At 50.8% G+C, this 17,878-nt stretch overlaps 10 protein-coding genes across 10 annotated transcripts; 7 read left to right on the top strand and 3 right to left on the bottom strand.

The window, feature by feature from the left end:
* Positions 1-74: 74 nt before the first annotated feature.
* On the top strand, positions 75-1,313 carry APUU_71191A (uncharacterized protein; the record flags this gene model as incomplete). The annotated part of the gene is made up of 3 exons (XM_041696148.1): positions 75-230; positions 299-671; positions 724-1,313. The coding sequence occupies 3 exons, from the start codon at positions 75-77 to the stop codon at positions 1,311-1,313; spliced, it is 1,119 nt and encodes a 372-aa protein (XP_041561807.1).
* A 263-nt stretch (positions 1,314-1,576) lies between these two features.
* Positions 1,577-2,086, top strand: APUU_71190A (uncharacterized protein; the record flags this gene model as incomplete). Its single annotated transcript, XM_041696147.1, has 1 exon — positions 1,577-2,086. The coding sequence occupies one exon, from the start codon at positions 1,577-1,579 to the stop codon at positions 2,084-2,086; it is 510 nt and encodes a 169-aa protein (XP_041561806.1).
* Positions 2,087-2,170: 84 nt separating this feature from the next.
* Positions 2,171-4,091, bottom strand: APUU_71189S (transcription factor domain-containing protein; the record flags this gene model as incomplete). The annotated part of the gene is made up of 3 exons (XM_041696145.1): positions 2,171-2,479; positions 2,524-2,842; positions 2,887-4,091. The coding sequence occupies 3 exons, from the start codon at positions 4,089-4,091 to the stop codon at positions 2,171-2,173; spliced, it is 1,833 nt and encodes a 610-aa protein (XP_041561805.1).
* A 112-nt stretch (positions 4,092-4,203) lies between these two features.
* On the bottom strand, positions 4,204-5,247 carry APUU_71188S (threonine aldolase family protein; the record flags this gene model as incomplete). Its single annotated transcript, XM_041696144.1, has 1 exon — positions 4,204-5,247. The coding sequence occupies one exon, from the start codon at positions 5,245-5,247 to the stop codon at positions 4,204-4,206; it is 1,044 nt and encodes a 347-aa protein (XP_041561804.1).
* A 338-nt stretch (positions 5,248-5,585) lies between these two features.
* On the bottom strand, positions 5,586-6,563 carry APUU_71187S (RTA1 domain-containing protein; the record flags this gene model as incomplete). Its single annotated transcript, XM_041696143.1, has 3 exons — positions 5,586-5,794; positions 5,841-6,256; positions 6,307-6,563. 3 exons carry the CDS (start codon positions 6,561-6,563, stop codon positions 5,586-5,588), a joined length of 882 nt encoding a protein of 293 aa, XP_041561803.1.
* Positions 6,564-6,817: 254 nt separating this feature from the next.
* Positions 6,818-8,855, top strand: APUU_71186A (fungal specific transcription factor domain-containing protein; the record flags this gene model as incomplete). The annotated part of the gene is made up of 6 exons (XM_041696142.1): positions 6,818-6,903; positions 6,954-7,025; positions 7,071-7,457; positions 7,507-7,728; positions 7,775-8,058; positions 8,101-8,855. 6 exons carry the CDS (start codon positions 6,818-6,820, stop codon positions 8,853-8,855), a joined length of 1,806 nt encoding a protein of 601 aa, XP_041561802.1.
* A 257-nt stretch (positions 8,856-9,112) lies between these two features.
* Positions 9,113-10,176, top strand: APUU_71185A (zinc-binding alcohol dehydrogenase family protein; the record flags this gene model as incomplete). The annotated part of the gene is made up of 2 exons (XM_041696141.1): positions 9,113-9,489; positions 9,537-10,176. The coding sequence occupies 2 exons, from the start codon at positions 9,113-9,115 to the stop codon at positions 10,174-10,176; spliced, it is 1,017 nt and encodes a 338-aa protein (XP_041561801.1).
* Positions 10,177-10,859: 683 nt separating this feature from the next.
* Positions 10,860-11,396, top strand: APUU_71184A (uncharacterized protein; the record flags this gene model as incomplete). Its single annotated transcript, XM_041696140.1, has 3 exons — positions 10,860-10,982; positions 11,034-11,159; positions 11,217-11,396. The coding sequence occupies 3 exons, from the start codon at positions 10,860-10,862 to the stop codon at positions 11,394-11,396; spliced, it is 429 nt and encodes a 142-aa protein (XP_041561800.1).
* Positions 11,397-14,055: 2,659 nt separating this feature from the next.
* APUU_71183A (FAD-dependent oxidoreductase) lies at positions 14,056-15,715 on the top strand (the record flags this gene model as incomplete). Its single annotated transcript, XM_041696139.1, has 6 exons — positions 14,056-14,523; positions 14,576-15,042; positions 15,092-15,152; positions 15,202-15,397; positions 15,448-15,529; positions 15,583-15,715. 6 exons carry the CDS (start codon positions 14,056-14,058, stop codon positions 15,713-15,715), a joined length of 1,407 nt encoding a protein of 468 aa, XP_041561799.1.
* Positions 15,716-16,601: 886 nt separating this feature from the next.
* APUU_71182A (uncharacterized protein) lies at positions 16,602-17,841 on the top strand (the record flags this gene model as incomplete). Its single annotated transcript, XM_041696138.1, has 5 exons — positions 16,602-16,754; positions 16,800-16,904; positions 16,952-17,334; positions 17,390-17,454; positions 17,501-17,841. The coding sequence occupies 5 exons, from the start codon at positions 16,602-16,604 to the stop codon at positions 17,839-17,841; spliced, it is 1,047 nt and encodes a 348-aa protein (XP_041561798.1).
* Positions 17,842-17,878: the final 37 nt, after the last annotated feature.

The following is a 17,878-nucleotide window of genomic DNA, read 5'->3' as shown; positions in this document are numbered from 1 at the left end:
GATTCTGTGCCTTAAATATGAAGCTATCCGTTGCCTGCAGCTTGCAGGAGAGCAGTTGGAAGTGACAGACAGCGATGGCCTTTGATTCTTCCAACGACCCAGGCTTTGCCCTGGTCCGGGGCATGTGGGCTGCCGTCGCCGTCGCTGCGTTCATCCTCATCTTGCGAGTCTTTGCAAAGATCAAGCTGCGCCAGTTCCGCTTCGATGATGTGCTGATGATCGTGTCCTGGGTATTGCGATCTCCCACCACCCGCACTTCCCCAGACTATCACAACATCACTAACCACGTCTCTACTAGGGAATGACCCTGGCAGCGACCGTCCTGCTGCAGCTGTCCGTCAATCACGGCTTCGGCACCGACCTGACGAAACTCGAGTATGCCGACCTCAAGGTCGTGCTGAAGGCCATCGCGATCGAGATCCCGCTTGTCACCATCGGCACTGGCTTCGCCCGCTCTGCCTTTGCCCTGTATATCATCGCCATCCTGGGGAACAAACGCACGTACACCATTGCCTTGTGGAGCGTCATGCTGCTCCAGCTCGCGGGGAACATCGTATCTGGCGTGCTGCCTCTGAGCATCTGCCGGGACGTGCGCGTGCTGTGGAATCCAAACATCAAGACAACATGCGGAGACAGCGCGGCCGTTATAAAATTCGCCTACTTCTCATCTGGTACGCCTTAGCCCCATCCAACTGCGTATACAATGTATACTAATAAATACAGCCGTCAACGCAGCAGCCGACCTCTTCCTCGCCGTCTTCCCCACAGTAATCTTCTGGAACCTCAACCTGCGCCTGCGGATCAAAATCAGTCTAATCATCCTAATGAGCCTGGGGATCCTGGCCATGATCGCCGTGATCATCAAGTCCACCAAATACGGCGACATCCCGGGCATCACGAACCTAGGCGCCCACGGCGGCATCGAGCTCATCCGCTGGGGCTACGCCGAGAACCTGATTATCATCATCACCTCGTCGGTGCCTTGTATCCGGCCGCTGCTGATCTCGTCGGTGCGGAAGCTGTCGAGTGCAGCCCGGTCGCGGTCTTATGAACTCAGTGGGCCTTTCTCGGGGAATAAGGGCGTTCAGTCGAAGACGTCACGGAATAACCACTCCAGTGGACGCTCCGATAACCCGGGGTATGGAGATGAAGATGACTTGCCCGAGGAGACGGATAGTATCGAGCGGATCCTGCAAGATGCAGAGACGGCAGAGCGTAATCGGGAGTTGCGCAGGGGCATCACGAAGCAGGTTGATATCTCGGTGATGTCGGCGCATAGTCAGTCAGAGTGGAGTGGGAATCGGTCGCCTTGATTGATTGTCATTGTCATTGTCATTGCCAAATGAATGAATGTAACGAGTCTACTTGTTTTACTTTATCTTCTTAGACTAGACATTTTACTTGTATATATTCACTTACTTATTCTTTGTTCTGTGGACTGCCTTCACAGCTGAGCCTTTATCTTCACAGCTGCTTCATCAGGTATAAGAACGATGCTGTAGCTTTGTAGACCTCCATCTTTACTTATCTCTACTTTCTCTCCTGAAGTACTTTATTTAAATCTCATCTCTACCTCATGTCTAACACACTTCCCAACCCAACCACCCAGCCATCGCCAACAAAACCAATCCAAATGGCAATCTCAACCCCCAGCAGCAAAGAAGAACCCCTCTACCTCGCCGTGATCCGCTACTACACACGACAACCCGGCGGCTCCGACCGGTGGTCCATCTTCATCCGCACCACCGAAAGCGAAAACGGGCCCCTGGGTCTGGAATACAAAATCAAAGACACGGGCGAGAAATACATGACATACATCGCACCCAAGGACGGATCAAAACTAGGCAACATCCCACACTCGATGTACGTGGTCCGCGCTATAACCAACGACGAGGCCAAGGCTGTACGCGAGGTCGCAGAGCGCGAGCCACGCATTTCGAGCGCGGACGGCGAGAACAGGGCCACGGAGCGGTGGACGTTCAGTGTTGTCACGGAACTCATGAAGTGGGGGATAGCGAAGCCGTCTGATGTCGAGGAGGTGGAGTCCATGATGGCTACCAGGCTGGATCATGGGGGTGTTCGGTAGTCAAATCTATCGTCGCGTCTTTTCAGCGATAACTGAGTCCATGCAGAAAAGAGACGGCTATGTACCAGCCTATATCAATCAAGTTCATCCCAAGCCCGGCCACGTAGTCTCAAATCCCGTAGCGAACCCAACAGACCAGGTCTCATCCAGGAATGGCCACTGCATCATTTCCGCTTCCAGATCGTAGGATCCTGCATGGTCAGCGTCTATCGGGATCGACGCCGTATTCTGGACAGGCGTCGTCCGGCCCTGGGATGCAGTCGGGTCCGGTCGCGAGATGCGAATGTCACCGTATTCGTCGAATGTCCCTGCCAGGGTAAGATGGTCTTGACCCAGGCCTTGTTGAGAGCGGGCGCTCTCGTAGAACCGATTCGCTTCTTGCAAGGTTTGCCACTATGCCAGTCAGTTATTGTCGGAAAAATACTCAGTCGACATACCCAGCTAGTCCCTACATCCCAGAACCCGCACAATCGTTCCAGATATTCGAAATTCGATTTCTTTTCTTGCTCTGCGCGCTCCAGACCACCAGGATAGCGCATGGGAGACACCGTCCCGTACATGTTGATATGGGCCGCAACGAAGACGCTGAATCCGGCATACGGGGTGATGACAGGCGTGGCACAGCTCTCCAACGAAGACAGGATAGCTCCGATATGCTGGGCGGTAGAAAAGAGGCGATCGATGGTCTCGTCTGCATCCTCATCGCTGTGGACTTTCGGAGTAGCAAGAAACCGGTCGCGATAGAGGAAGAGAATACTATACTATTAGTATCAATTATACCACTTAGAGGGAAGATATACCTCATAAAGTAGACCAGATTAATATACGCAAACAGCTCCCCATATCCAAGCGCGACATGGGCATGCGCACTCGTCTCCGGATACCGCACAATAACATCCTGCAGCGCCCTCCACTCATCCAGCTCCTCCTTCAGCGCCATCCAAGCAGACCCCGACGAATGCAGCACACCCCTCGCCCGATCGCGATCCCGCCGACTCTCATTCGCAAAGCGCAAGATCCTCACGAAGATATCAAACCCCCGCGTAACAATCGTCAACCCATGCTCAATCCCCAACCTCAACCCCTCACCCGTCCCAACACCACCAATATCACCACCACCAACACCCTGAATATCCCTCGGGGTAAGCCTCCTCGTAAGACGACCAAAATTAAAATCCGAATCCCCAATCGGCAACGGCACCGAAATCTGGCGAAACGAGAGCGCAAAGTGCTGTCTCGCCCCGGAACTCAGCTCGCAGTCCTGCGCAAAGCAGCACCAGTACGTGCGCACCAGCTGCTCGTACGCGATCTGCGTCTGGCTCTGGCTCTGGGCTTGGAATTTCTCGGGCGCATGCTCCATATGGTCGTCTGCGCTCTTCAGCAGGCTCTGGATCATGTACGTTGCCATGCCGCTGTACATCCAGGCGCGGTAGGGGCGGCCGGAGCCCCATTCGTACAGCGAGATCATGACGAGGGACTGGGCGAGGGGGAGGGAGGGGGACTCGAATGCGCGATGGGCGAGCTGGGCGCGGGCGTATTGGGCGTAGGATTCGGAGGGGGCGAGGTTGGGGTGTGTTTGTGTCATGAAGCGGGCGCAGAGGGAGAGGAGGGCGGCGAGGAAGATGGGCTCGACGGAGGAGACATCGCGCGAGAGGTCGGCGATTAACGAGGGATAGTGCAGGAAGTTGACGACGGGGAATTTCTTGCGGTAGAGGTCGCAGGCGGCGATGAGCGTCGAGGGGGGGAGGCTGGTTGGACTTGTCGCACTTGCTGGACTCACCGTGGGATCATCTTGTGGGGGATCGTCTCGCGGGGGATCAACTCGTGTTCTGGCAGTGGAAGGACGAGCTCTGCGTGAGGACGAAGGAGTCGAAGGCGAGCGAGGGTCAGTGAGCAGGCAGGGAGCGCGGTTGAGACGCAGGCAGCGACGACAGGGAGGATGGCCATCGTGCACGCACTTGACCTTGGACTGCCTGCAGTGGTCGCAGGAGATGGACAGGCGCATAATTACAGATGTGGAGGTGATTGTTGGAGTCGGGAATATTAACGGGAATATTAAGTCGGGAATGATAGGATTATGATAGGATTAATGATTAAGTTATTCGGCAAAGATAGGGTTAGAGGGCAATCCAGCCACACAACCGGTCGACCTGCTCCTCCTGCGTCGCCCACGAAGTCACTATGCGGATCACTGTCGTGTCTGTCCTCCGTTCCCACGCATAGAACCGGATTCTCTCTTCTAATAATGGCAGCATCTCGTTCGGTACAACCACAAACACCTGGTTTGTCTCTGTCTCCGCCGCCAGCTGCCACCCCTTGCGCACAAACTGGGCTGCTATCCGCCTCGCCATCCCATTTGCATGTCGAGCCAGCTCGAAATACAGTCCATCCTGGAATAACTCGCGGAACTGCACGCCCATAATCCGCGACTTGCCCAGTAGCGCTCCTCGCTGCTTCATGTGGAACTCGAACCCTTCCGCCAGCGTGCGTCGCACAACAATCGCCTCGCCCAGTAGAGCTCCCATCTTGGTCCCTCCTATCCAGAAGATATCCGTGTAGTCCACCATGTCGCGCAGTGTCACATCGTTCGTCTCCGCCGTCAATGCAACCCCCAGTCTCGCCCCGTCCACCAGCAGCAGCAGATCTCGCCGTCGACACGTCTCAGACAATCTTCTGAGTTCTCGCTTCGAATATATCGTCCCAACCTCCGTCGCATTGGAAATGTAAACCAGCCTCGGCTTCGCCATATGAGGAAAGAAAGTATTCTGCCCCAGCACCGTCTCCAGATTCTCCGGCGTCATCTTGCCCCTCACCCCAGGGACAGGGATAATCTTGTGTCCTGTAGCTTCAATCGCCCCGGCCTCTTTGTCAATAATGTGTCCGGTCTGCACGGCCAGAACAGCCTCGTACGGCCGGAGACAGCTGGCAATTGAGATCAGATTCGCTGCCGTCCCGCTGGGGACGAAATGGATGGCGACCTCGTCTTCTGAGGTTTCTAATTGTGAGAAGAGCAGCTCTTTGGCGTCTCGCGTATACTCGTCGCTGCCATAGCCGGTCTGTTGGGTGGCATTGGTGCGCAGGAGGGCTTCCAGCAGGCTCGGGTGAGCGCCCTCGCTGTAGTCGTCTAGGAAACTGTAGGGGTCGGAGATTTTTGCAATCATTGTAGCTGATATGAATAAAGATTGAAGATAGAGAATACATGAAGTTGAAAAGTTGACTATATATTGTCATTTCCGATCGGGAATAATCCGTCGGGAAAGCGCAGTCAGGCAGAGATCCACCGTTGAGATCTAGATCCATTTATTACGTGTTTCTGGACGATTCCAGGGCAATATTAATTATTGTTAGTCAATATAAGAATAGTATTATTTTTGACGATCGTATGAATCATTAAATATCGGAGTTGCTACTGATGTTATTGATGTTATGTGTTCCCGAATTAATATATATACCGATCTGATGTATATATATACTACTCTCCAGTTCTATATTCAATCATCTACATCGATTCAGTTTTGCTCCGACGCGTCCGCAAAGCCATCCCTGGATGCATGACCGTCAAGCAAATGCACGTAATCGAGACCATGGCGCCTTCCAACACCATAAACGCGACTTCATCGTTGGCGACCGCGCTATCAAAGCCGCCCTTCAGCTCCACAACACGATAGATGGACCGGATATAAACGGTGACCGTCGCCAGAACCAGGGCTGCCATTGTCAGTCCATGTACACAAAACCACCGAAGATGACATACCCAATATGAAGGCCTTCCAGCACTTCCTCGCCCGAATAGCAGCGTATTCATCCTTGCTAGACTCACCATCCTGCACTGATGTCCTCCGTTCACGTCGGAATAAGCGATAGACAAACTCGACAGAAAACGAGATAAACAGAGTCAGCGTGGCGAGCTGGAACGCCAACCCGGCAATCATGATGTTGACGCCGGTGTCTCTAAGGCCAGGATCATCAGCAGGCGCGATAGATGTAATAGCACCGCCAGCACCCTGCAGGACCAGAGCGACCACATCACACGAGACAAAGACGATAGCATAGTTCCGGGGTCGGAGACGAGAGATGTCCTCTCCACGGTAGACAGTCACAACACGGCCTAGCAGGAAATACAGGGCGGCGCAGTAGAAAATAGGAGCGAGGCTGAGGCAGATGAGGTTCCTATTAAGTCAGTACGGTTTATTTTTTATTTGTTTTTGATAGTTGCGTACATTAGGAAATAGTCAAAGTTGAAGGGATCGCCGTGGAACAGAATGCGCGCGACGTAGCCGATAATGTCCAGGGTGAGGCCGATAACCATCGACCCTGAGAATCCCCACATGCGATATATCGGACATTGAATGGCTTGGATGGCGAGAAGAAGACCGTAGAGGGCGATGTAGACGCTGCAGCCGGGGATTGAAGGCTGGTAGTGCATGTACGCATCCTCGAGGGAGCAGGTCGCGAGTGTGCAGTCCTCGGGATTCATGATTGTTATTGATTTGACTGATAATCTTGACTACAACATCGTTACCTTTATACCCGTTCATCACTTTATAGTTGATATTGGCGCCTGTTGTATAGTTGTATAGCGCCAAGTCGGACTCCGTTTCCGACTCCGAGTCCGTCCGTTCAGCTGCTGGGGCTGTGCTCCCTGCCAGATCCTCCAGGACCAGGTATATCTTCTCTTCCGACCGTGTCCGTGTCCGTGTCTTGTCGTGCTACTATCGAAACTCCACCATCATGACTGCCCGCGTCAAAACGTGCGAGACCTGCGCTACAGGCAAGATCCGCTGCTTGCGGTCGCCTGGGGCCGCCATCTGCGACCGGTGGGACTGCAGAGCTAAATGCCAATGATCCTTGCTGACGTTCACTCCAGCTGCGCCAGACTGAATAAACCGTGCTACTTCCGGCCCTCCCGAGTGCGGCAGACTGCGCCTAAAAAAGAGACGTATGATCCCTTTATTGCAGTTGTTGCAGTAGCTGACCAGGACAGGCGCCTCGAGTCTCTGGAGAGAAGAATAGACCGGCTGCTGGGACAGCCATCGCAAAGTCATGCCTCTCCTGAGGAAACTACCGGAGATGCCATTGGCAAGGACATCCTCTCGCTGGACGACGCTGCGGCCTTGCTTGACTACTACCTGCAGTACATGATGCCGCACTTCCCCTTCGTTGCTCTCCCTGAGCGAACGACAGTCGGAGAGCTCCGCGAGCAGAAACCGTTCCTGTTCCTGGCCATTCTGTCCGTATCTGTGATGGACGATCGGGCCCTGAAGCGAGCCCTAGACGACGAGGTGAAGACTGCCACGGCCGAGAGAACGGTGCTGCTGGACAAGCCGGCATCTCTGGAAACAGTGCAGGGTCTCCTAGTCGTCCTCGCATGGTGAGTTAAGTCTGCTTCCCTGTCCCCTTGACCATGCTAACAGACCCAGGTCCCAGCACCAGGCCTCACGGCGAAGTGGCCCGCAGAATTTCTCCACGTACCTCCACCTCGCCATCGGGGTCGTGGTCGACCTGGAGCTTGATCGCCCGGTTGAAGTGCGTAAATCAACTGCCCGCATGAACGTCCACGAAACACGCAGCGAGCCACGTCCTCCTGCTGTGTTGAAAGCCGAAAAGAGGGCTGTTCTTGGGTGTTCTCTTCTCTCTTCATGGTGGGTGACTTTACCAGCATATGGAATATCGAATCTGACTGTTCAGTTTCGGGATCATCACGCAGAGAAAGGTCACTCTGCCGTGGAATGCCCATATGGAACGCTTCGCTATTGAGCTGGCGCAGGATCCAGACCACGACAGTGACCAGGCCATCATGCACCTGGTCCGCCTGCAGCACATCTTCGAGGAGATGGACAAGATATCCACAGAACCAGACTCGCTGGACACGAGCATGTCTGGCCCAGCCTTCCAGCGCACATTCAGAACCTTCAAATCACAACTGCAGGACTATGCAAACCAAGTTTCCCAGCAAGTAGCAGGCAGCAACTGTACGTATCAGCCCTTCTATGTAGAGGCTTGCTAATCGTCAGTCCTCCTCTCATCCCAACTCCACACCGTCAGTCTCTATCTCTGCCAAGTCAGCCTCTTCGACAGAATGCCCACCTCCTCCCAGCTCCCCTCAACCTTCCGCGCAGAGATCCTCGGCCACGGCCTGATCGCCGCAAAAGCCTTCTTCGATTCCCTCACCCTGCTGCCCATGGGCACAGAGCGCCGCATGAGCTACTCCGAATGGCTCCAGTCCGGCTTCAGCCTGATCCTCGCCTGCAAACTATCACTCATGGCCGTCTCCGATGAAACCCTTCGCGCCAACCACCCACAAATCCAGTCCCTCTGCAATGATCTGGACATGCCCCAGGTGCTGCGGATGTGCGTCGTGCGTCAGCAGTCACAGCAGTCGCGCTCAGAGGCCTGCAGGACCGGATTCGATTACACGGGGTGGCTGCAGTACGTCGAGGAGTGGTTTGGACGGCATTACCACGGATACACCTCTCGACAGGGGGCAGGTTCTGTTGACGCGGCGTCTGAAGTACCTGATACAAGCGCTGCATCCCGAACTGGTCCTGGAACTGTCGCCGGCATCCCTGCACCAGCAAATCCTAATACCATCCCCGTTAATTACCCGCCACCGGCGCCAGCGCCAGCGCCATTCGGCATGAACGATGTGTCCAGTGGGCTGGATCTTCCCGTGACAGACGATATGCTGCCCTGGACTTCGTTTCCGGAGCTTATGATTGCTGAGAATCCGCTGTTCGGATGGATGGATCTCGGTCTTATGCCCATGTAATCGACTGTATATTCCGATATCTGATTAGGTTTAATACTTAGTCCACTGTCTCCGCGACAGTCCATCCATAAGACAATTAACCAGTAATAAGGCTAAATCTGCAAGAAATACAAAAGATCAATAAGGAAACCTCGGGGCTGGCTTAACTCCGTGGTATCTCCGCAGTATCTCTTGTGTAACAAGCAAAAAATATAAGCACAAATCGTCACTTCCACTGTCCCTCAACATTTCATAACTCACAATCGCCTTCAATAACTATGTCAGGAACAGCAGTTCAATTCCAACTATCCGCCCCAAAGGGCCAATTCACCGAAGTCGCCGTCCCACGACCGATCCCCGGCCCTAACGAAATATGCATCCGCACCAAAGCAGTGGCTTTGAACCCCCTCGACGCAAAGCAATATGCCCACGGGATGCTCGTGCAATCCTGGCCCGCCGTTCTTGGAGTCGATGCATCCGGCATCGTCGAGTCCGTCGGCGAGTCAGTCCAGGATTTCCAACCCGGGGATGAAGTCTTCGGGTTCTGCGGCATGGGGAATCGATCTGCTGCGTTCCAGGAAGTTATTACCGTCAACTCTCGATATATGGCGAAAAAGCCGGCGAGTCTTAGTTTCGAGGAGGCCGCGTCACTCCCGTATGTTCGTCCGAGTATACTGTAATACGTCTCACTAACAAGTCCAGCATCTGCCATATCACCGCAGCAGCAGCAATAGCAGTCGGGTTACAAGTGCCATTACCTCATCTACACCCTAAGCAGGAGCAAAACCACAACTTAAACACCATCCTCGTCCTCGGCGGCAGCTCCGCCGTCGGTGCAGCAGCCATCCAACTCCTCCGACTAGCTCTTCCCGCCGCAACAATCCTCACCACCAGCTCCAAACAACACCATCCGCATCTCATCTCGCTAGGAGCAACGCACTGCTTCGAACGTTCCACGCATGAAAACCCCTCTATCATCCAAGCCGTCACACCAAACAACTCCGGCGTCGACGCAATACTCGACGCCGTGGGCGCCGCGGCACATCAGCCCGCTGTATTCGGCGCGCTGGACCCTGCCGGGCGGATGTTATATTCCGAGGTTGACACCGGGGTCCGAGTTCCGGTTCCAGATGGAGTTAACGGGATTGTTGTTTCGGGTCAGCATATTCTTGGTGTTCCTGGCGGGAAGGAGGTTATGTCGGCGCTTGCTGGATTGGTAGAGTCGGGACGGTATGAGCTTCCGGTGAGGGTTGAGGTTGTTGGGAGGGGGTTTGAGGCGATTAGGACTGGGTTGGGGATGTTGGAGGGTGTTAGTGGGACGAAGCTTGTTGTTAGTTTGTAGATAGTTCTTATACAGCAGTGTTGTTCTGGCTGTAACCTGAGGACCTAAGAAAAGAAAAGAGGGTTCATTTGATAGATTCTAGTACTGGTTAGCGTCAATAGGGCACTGGAAAGGAAGAAAGGAAGAAAACAGTAAAAAGGAAACTGATGGTGCCATGATCAGGGTCTCCTTTATGACTTGTGCTAATAGTACCAGTTCATTCATTTTTCCCTCCCTGCTGAGATCACGCCTTGCAATGGTAAAATAGCCATTGCTACATAGCTTAGTTTGAATTTATTTTGTTTACTGGCTATCTGAGCTAATTGCACGGCGACTGGGGGCATCTGCGTGGCCTTGGTGGCCAATATCTGCCATGCCCGCTGCTGGTGGGCCCGAACTGATATGGGGGACTGCTCCGCGTACCCTAACCATTCTATGAGCCGATGAACTGTACAGCTGCTTGGCCGACAGCTGAACGATGAACCCTGCAATTGGGGCTAAAAATTCCAAATCAACCTCTCCTCCAATCAATGATCCTTACGCCATATCGTAATGTGGATAACATCTGAGTATGAGCTGGCTCGATCTCCTGCAAAATGATATCATAGTTGAGGCTGGCTGAAAACCCCTCCTGGTGGATAAATAGGGAGATGGCTTCCCATCGTGAATTCAATCCATATCACTCATATTCGGAGTTCTACAACATGGCGGACGAAGTCTGTAACCAAATCGACGAAACCATCAAGAACTTCACGGATGAGAAGATTGGTTCCATCAGCGAGTTCCAAAGAATCACTGATGAGGCATCCAACAAACAATATTACAATGTAAGCGCTGCCATCCTCTTGTCAGTGTAGCAACTCATAACATCATGCCAGGACACCTATCAGAATTTCAGATATACTTGCGACAGCCTTCATGACCTCAAGTACCCGATCGAGGACCTAGTCAATGATTCAATCAGCGATGAGGACGCGGAGCTGGTTGTGACCAAGTTGGAAGAGGTGAGAGCGCACACACATATATATATAAAATCAGAGGCTAACCGCCATGTACTGCAGCTGATATCCGCGGAGAAACCACTCTTCGACCACTTCCATACCTACTATAATTATCAGACTGAGGTCTTTTACCCATGGAAGAACATATCTCCAACCGGGGATACATCACCCGAGTGCTATGAACCTGGCCACTTCCCAGATCTCTTTGACTACCACAACTTGGCATGGAAGGTATGTTGAGATGATAACGTAAATCCCGGGCGGTAGGTGCGTCCCGGGCGGAAGGTAGTTTTTGCACCCGTATCAACGCGTTTCTTAATCTTAACTTTTAATAATTATCATGCCACGAAAAGCGCGTCAAACGAATCAAAATTTGGTTGAGTAGGAGGGCCGGATTGAATACGCGATTCAAGACCTTAAAAATAGAAGATTTCAAAAAATTACGCCCGCGGCGCGTGCCTATAATATTTATCTAAATATACTCCAAGAAAGACTTAATAACCGATATTCTTAAGTAGAACTCTGTAATCATTAATATAGGCTATCCCTATATTAAAAAAAGGTCTTAGTAGGCTGGATAGTATTACTAGATATTCGTGGAGTAGTCCTAAGGCCCTCGCGCGTTTATGAAATAGCCTAACTTATCCTAAATAAATCCTCAACCCTATCCCGACTAATTAGAAAGAACTGGGTAACAGAATTTACTAAGAGGCGCCCTGAAATTAAAACTAGGTTTACTTAAAAGATTAATTGTTTAAGAGCGCTCTGTGAAGATCCTAAGATAATTTACCTATTTTTTAATAAGATATAAAGGATTAAAGTCGAGTATGGTATATCAGATAAAGATATCTATAATTTTAATAAAACTGGCTTTGCTATAGGTCTAATTATAATAATAAAGGTGATATCTCGAGTAGAAATACCAGGCAAACCATAGCTTATATAACTAGGGAATCGGGAGTAGGTTATAACCATTAAATATATTAATTTAAGCGGGTGGTCGATTCTATCAACAATTATTTTTAAAGGAAAGTATTATATTAAGGGTTGGTTTAAAGAACTATCTATTCCACCTGCATAGAGGATTAAAGTTAGTGATAATAGATAAATAACAGATATTATTAGGCTTTACTGGCTTAAAAAATGCTTTATTCCAGCTGTATAAGGGCGGCAGAGGGGGGGGTATATACTTCTTATTTTAGATAGCTATGGAAGCTACCTAACTCCTACTTTCAACCTTATATATAAGAATAATTATATTATTCTTATCTGCATGTCTCCCCATTCATCTTACCTTCTGTAATCTCTTGATATTGGCTGCTTTAGTCCTTTAAAAAAGGCGTACGGATCTATGATCAAGAGCAAGGCATGCTGTAGATCTAATTATATTAACAAGCTTAATTTCTTAAAGGCGTACCCGGAAGCCTATAAGAAGGTCTTTATAATAGAGAATATTTAAAGCGGATTTAGAATAACTGGGTTACTTCCTTTCCTACCTACTGCAGTATTAGATAAGCTGTAGTTAAAGTTATTAACTCCTATACCCCCCCTAAGCAGAGGGACTGCTTTAATTCTATTCTCTTAACTTTATACGTCTTATACGGTCCGCCAAGTACACTGAAAAGCTTTATTAATTAAGAAGCTTCTAAAAGAGGGCTCTAACAGTCCACCAACCCCCTCCAAGCAGGCGCTGGATGAATTTATAAAGGGATGCGAGTTAGCTATATATAACGCTGGGTTGTTGGCGCGGGAGAATACAGATCTCCATGAATTCATGGCAGATAATATAGTAAAAAAGAGTTGTTCTAGGTATTTAATGACTCCTACAGATGGCCTTTTATTTACAGAAGCCAGGGACCTTATTTCATCAAGAAATAATAAAGTTTAAGTTAGTAGGGGGGTATCAAGCTCTACTACTCTTCTAACTTTAGAGAGACGTAGCCGCGCTTTACTAAAGTATACAAATTATAGAATATAAGGTCATAAGAGAATAAGCTGTCGTGTTTCTAATTATCTTTAGTTCAAAGAATTTAATTAAGAATTGATGAAGTTATTTAAATCGAAAGTTTGTATAGCAATAGGCGGGTGCAAAAACTACCTTCCGCCCGGGACGCACCTACCGCCCGGGATTTACGTTATCGCTCTGGGCAACGGGCTGATCTAATCCGGCCATCTAGGAAATTGGGGAGCATTTATACAAAGTCCCTTCCGTTCAGCAGCGGATTTATGACGATGTCACTAAATTCGAGGACTACGAATATACGGGACGAGATCTGAAGTGGAATCCTTAGAATAAGCTAGCTCCAGTCTTGACTTTACGGAGTAACGATTTGATGTAGAAACAGCAAATAACTAATCTTTAATCTGAGAAGATTGATATAACTCCGGGTATATTTTTACAAGAAAAGAGAAATAGAATAGGAGGACGGATAATTATTTGTGGTAAATAGCCACCACCACCATATTGACGTTGGATTGACATGATATTTTTCTAATAAACATGCCCAGTCTGACTCTAATCAACGTAACTTTAACTCAAGATAAGACTGCCTCAGGCATCAAGGCCACAAGCGTTGCTGCCCGCTTATGCCTGAGGCGCAGGAGTGTCTGCAGCCAACCGCTGCAGCTGCTTTGACTTCGACATCACACTCCGACAACCGCGATCCGTCGTAGTGACCCGGATCGATTCCGTTCCCACACTGATAGAAACTGACAGAATGATTGGTCAGCAGCTATCACCATCCCGAATGAAGAAGATAGCGGAACCAGCGGCGGCGGATGAAGCACTTTGGGGTGCGGCCCGCGCCCTGTAGATATCACCGACGAAAAGCGCAGGCCCTCTCCGATATCTTGAGAAGCATATAATGCTGCCAGGCGATCCCAGCATCATGTCCTCATCATGTTCTCAGATAATTCATCACATATCTCACCCTCATCATCCACATCAACCATGGGCTCCATCTCCGGCTGGAAACGCTTAAATGTCGCCATCGTCGGCGGCGGTATAGGCGGTCTCGCCGCCTCTATATCCCTCCGCCGCGCCGGACACGACGTAACTATCTACGAGCGACATGACTTTGCAGGCGAGGTCGGCGCGTCCATCTCCTGTGCGGCGAACGGCACGCGCTGGCTGCATGAGTGGGGAGTCGACATCGAAAAGGGCGACCCCGTCTTACTCCGCAAACTGATCAACCGGGACTGGAAGACCGGGGAGCCTGTTAGTGTATACGACCTGGACGACTATGAGGAGCGATGGGGCTACGTGTACAACATGTTCCATCGGCAGTATATGCATTCCATGCTGAAGGACTGCGCGTTGCAAGACGAGGGCGAGGGGTCGCCTGTTACGCTGCTAGTGAACCACCCTGTATGTTTTCCCACTGCAGTCTCCGTCCCAAAGCTGACTCTGACTCGTACAGTGCAAAGACATCAACCTCGAGACAGGCATAATCACATTCGACAACGACACCACCGCCCAGCACGACCTCATCATCGGCGCAGACGGGATCGGCTCAGTCGTCCGGCGCCTCATCGGCCTAAACCCCGAGAAGAAGCCCGCGCCGTCAAGCTGTCTCCACGCAAACGTCATGACCGAAGACGCCGTGCGTCTCGGGCTCGTCGACTACTCGCAGGACTCCGCGCTGGAGTACTGGGGCGGCCAAGAAGGCAAATGGGACAAGATCGTGCTGTCGCCGTGTAACGGTGGGAAGCTGCTCTCCTACTACTGCTTCTTCCCGCGAGACCAGGGGGATTATACAAGTCATACCTGGGGTGGCGAGGATCTCCCGGTTGAGGAGTTGTTGGCGCCGTATCCGGAGCTGGATGAGCAGGTGCGTTCGCACTTGGCTATTGGGATTGAGGTCCGGCCGTGGCGGCTTTGGGTGCAGTACGTTATAACCTACAGCCTGACTTGAATTATGCTAATAACCAATTAGCCAGCCGTACCCATATATCAGCCGCAACAATGTCTGCCTGCTAGGCGACGCAGGACACCCGGTACGTTGCGAAGCCACACAATCATACACCAACTAACACTTTAAATTAGATGATGCCTCACCAGAGTCAAGGCGCCTGCATGGCGATCGAAGACGCCGCCGCGCTGGGGATCCTGTTCAATAAGGAGCACTTTTCCGGCGACGTTGCAGAGACGCTGCGCTATTACCAGGAGATTCGTCTGCCGCGAGCCACGAAAGTCCAGGCTGCTTCGGCCAAGGCAGCATACAACATTAACGAACGGATTGGTGAGTACCTGACCGACCTTTACAAGGCCAGAGTGTTCTAATGAATGCAGGTTTCTCGAGCAACACAGCGAACACGAAATACTACAAGGTGGAGGACGAGAAGAAGAAATTGACGATCGAGGAGATGAATGGGTGAGTTGACTGCGTTTGCATTTCCATGTTTTGGTGGCTCTAACGGCATTTAGTTACGACATGTACAAGGATATCGAGGAGCTGCTTGCTTCCAAGAGAGGTATTCCGTTTATGCAGAAGTTTACCAGGGGACTGCCATTTGGGTTGAAGCTGTCGAATGGTGTGACTGTGGGAGAGTCGGACTGATGAATCATGATCATGTACTTTAATAGTCACTTTAGCCAGTATCGTGTATATGAAACTTCCGGAAACAATGTTATTAATTTAACGGACTGTATCTACAGAAAAGTATAGTCAGGGACTTATTGTTGTTCGGTCGTTACTGGAAAAGGTAGCCACTTAGGACTCATATTTAAATGCAGCGATAAAAGCGCATCAATCTCCTCCCGGAGACGGCGGCCAGCTCGAGATTCTGGGCGAGCTCGAGTAGGGTTGAACGAAGCTTGCAACCAGGCGTATAAGTACCACCACTTCAGTATACTACACTATCCCGGGGTAAATGCCACTAGAGTCCAGTCCCCCGAGTCCCGGTCGATCAGCCTGTCTTCCCTGAAAAGGGGTCGAAGAATCGATGAGAAACTGGGGTGCTACTTCCCACGAGAGAGATGTTTGTAATTGGGTTGTAATTCTGCTCTGGACAATTATTGAAGTTGCGAGGTTGTATGTGTATAGTGGCTACGGGGTAGCTACGTCAGACGATGCTATACTGATGCCGAGGAGGTCGGCTCGTTGGAGACAGTCAAGGGTCTAGATGTCACATTCCCAAACTACCACTTGACGCAGGGTCCAGGCTTAGCATGGAAGTGTTTATTCTGCAGCGGGAGGACCAAAATGGCAGTTGGTGGCGTGACGGTTATTCCCCGCCTGTCTGGGGAGAACCCATGAAAATGCATGAACAGCCACAGAGCCTTGGAACACCAAAACTCTACCATGGGAGCCTTGTATCCCTCACGTTCGGTCTTCCGTGCTTCAAGACTCGTTCTTTGGTTCTTATCATGCAGGAATTAAAAAGAGCAGGCGCGGACGGAAGTTTTCCATTGATCTGTCCAAAAGCTCCCATTCCAAGGCCAATATGCTATACCTGACAGATAGGAGCAAAGACGTATTCGCCGTCACGATCGTGATGTTGTGCTTATCCCTGGTTTCAGTCGGTCTTCGATGCTTCGTCCGTTTGAGACTGATCAAGGCCTTTGCATGGGACGATGGCGTGATGGTATTGGCAGTGGTATGAACTCACCCCAGAAGTACAACCGAGGTACTAATGTGTTAGGGACTGAACATTGCCCTGTCTATATCTTCCTTGATCGGGGTGGGATACGGCATTGGGAAGAAGAATAAAGACATATCTCCTGCAGACATTCCCAAAGCACTATTGGTATCACACCGGTTGAAACATGAAATACATCCACTAACGAAATGCAGTGCTTCTGGCTGTGCGAGGTGATATATATATTAACATGCATGGCAGGGAAGATATCAATAGCCATGACAATACTGCGAGTCACGGTCGAAAGATCGCACAGAATCATTCTGTTCCTAGCTATTATAGTCACCCTCGCCATCGGACTTATGACATGGTTTATTATACTCCTGCAATGTCTCCCCGTTTCTCATTTCTGGAATCCGGGGGGAGGTGGGAGCTGTCTAGATGTTAACGTCATTACCTCCACTGCATATGTATACAGCGTCTTTACCGCAGCATGTGATTTTACCCTTGGCATTCTACCGATTGCGATCGTTTGGAACCTGCGAAAGAGTCTGCAGACCAAGATTGCTGTAGCGGCTCTCTTAGGCCTAGGCTGCTTGTGAGTTCGAATATTCAATGGCGTCGACATTGATATCTTGCTGATGGAGTACCAGGGCGAGCACTGCGGTCTTAATTCGCATTCCATTCGTCCCTGAATTCAAGAGCGCCGACTTATTGTGTAAGTCTGATACCGCTCGTCACCCCGTCAGTGCTAAACGTATTAGATGGTGCTACTCAGATATTGCTGCTGTCTGTGATTGAAACGGGCATTGGCATCACAGCAGCAAGCCTCACGACCCTGCGACCGTTGTTTCGCCCATTCCGCGATGAAAGTCCAAGCAATTCTCAAACTAGTACGAACATAAACATATGCAGAACACTTTGGCCGGGGCTCTTGTTTGGTCCTCGTATTGACCGTAAAACCCCGGACGCCACTGCAATATCTGCCGAACAGCAGGAAAATGACTGCATATCAGATCGACGCGACTCGCCGAATTGGACAAGTGCGAATGATGTAGATATGGGCATATTGTTTGAGAGATGGTGGACTCCGAACGGTGTATAGGCGTCATGTACGTCATGTGTGTCGACGTCGCTCGTGA

This window comes from Aspergillus puulaauensis, chromosome 7, assembly GCF_016861865.1.
Source record: "Aspergillus puulaauensis MK2 DNA, chromosome 7, nearly complete sequence".
In the NCBI taxonomy this organism is placed as follows: domain Eukaryota; kingdom Fungi; phylum Ascomycota; class Eurotiomycetes; order Eurotiales; family Aspergillaceae; genus Aspergillus; species Aspergillus puulaauensis.
This window is presented reverse-complemented; position numbering and strand designations above follow the sequence as displayed.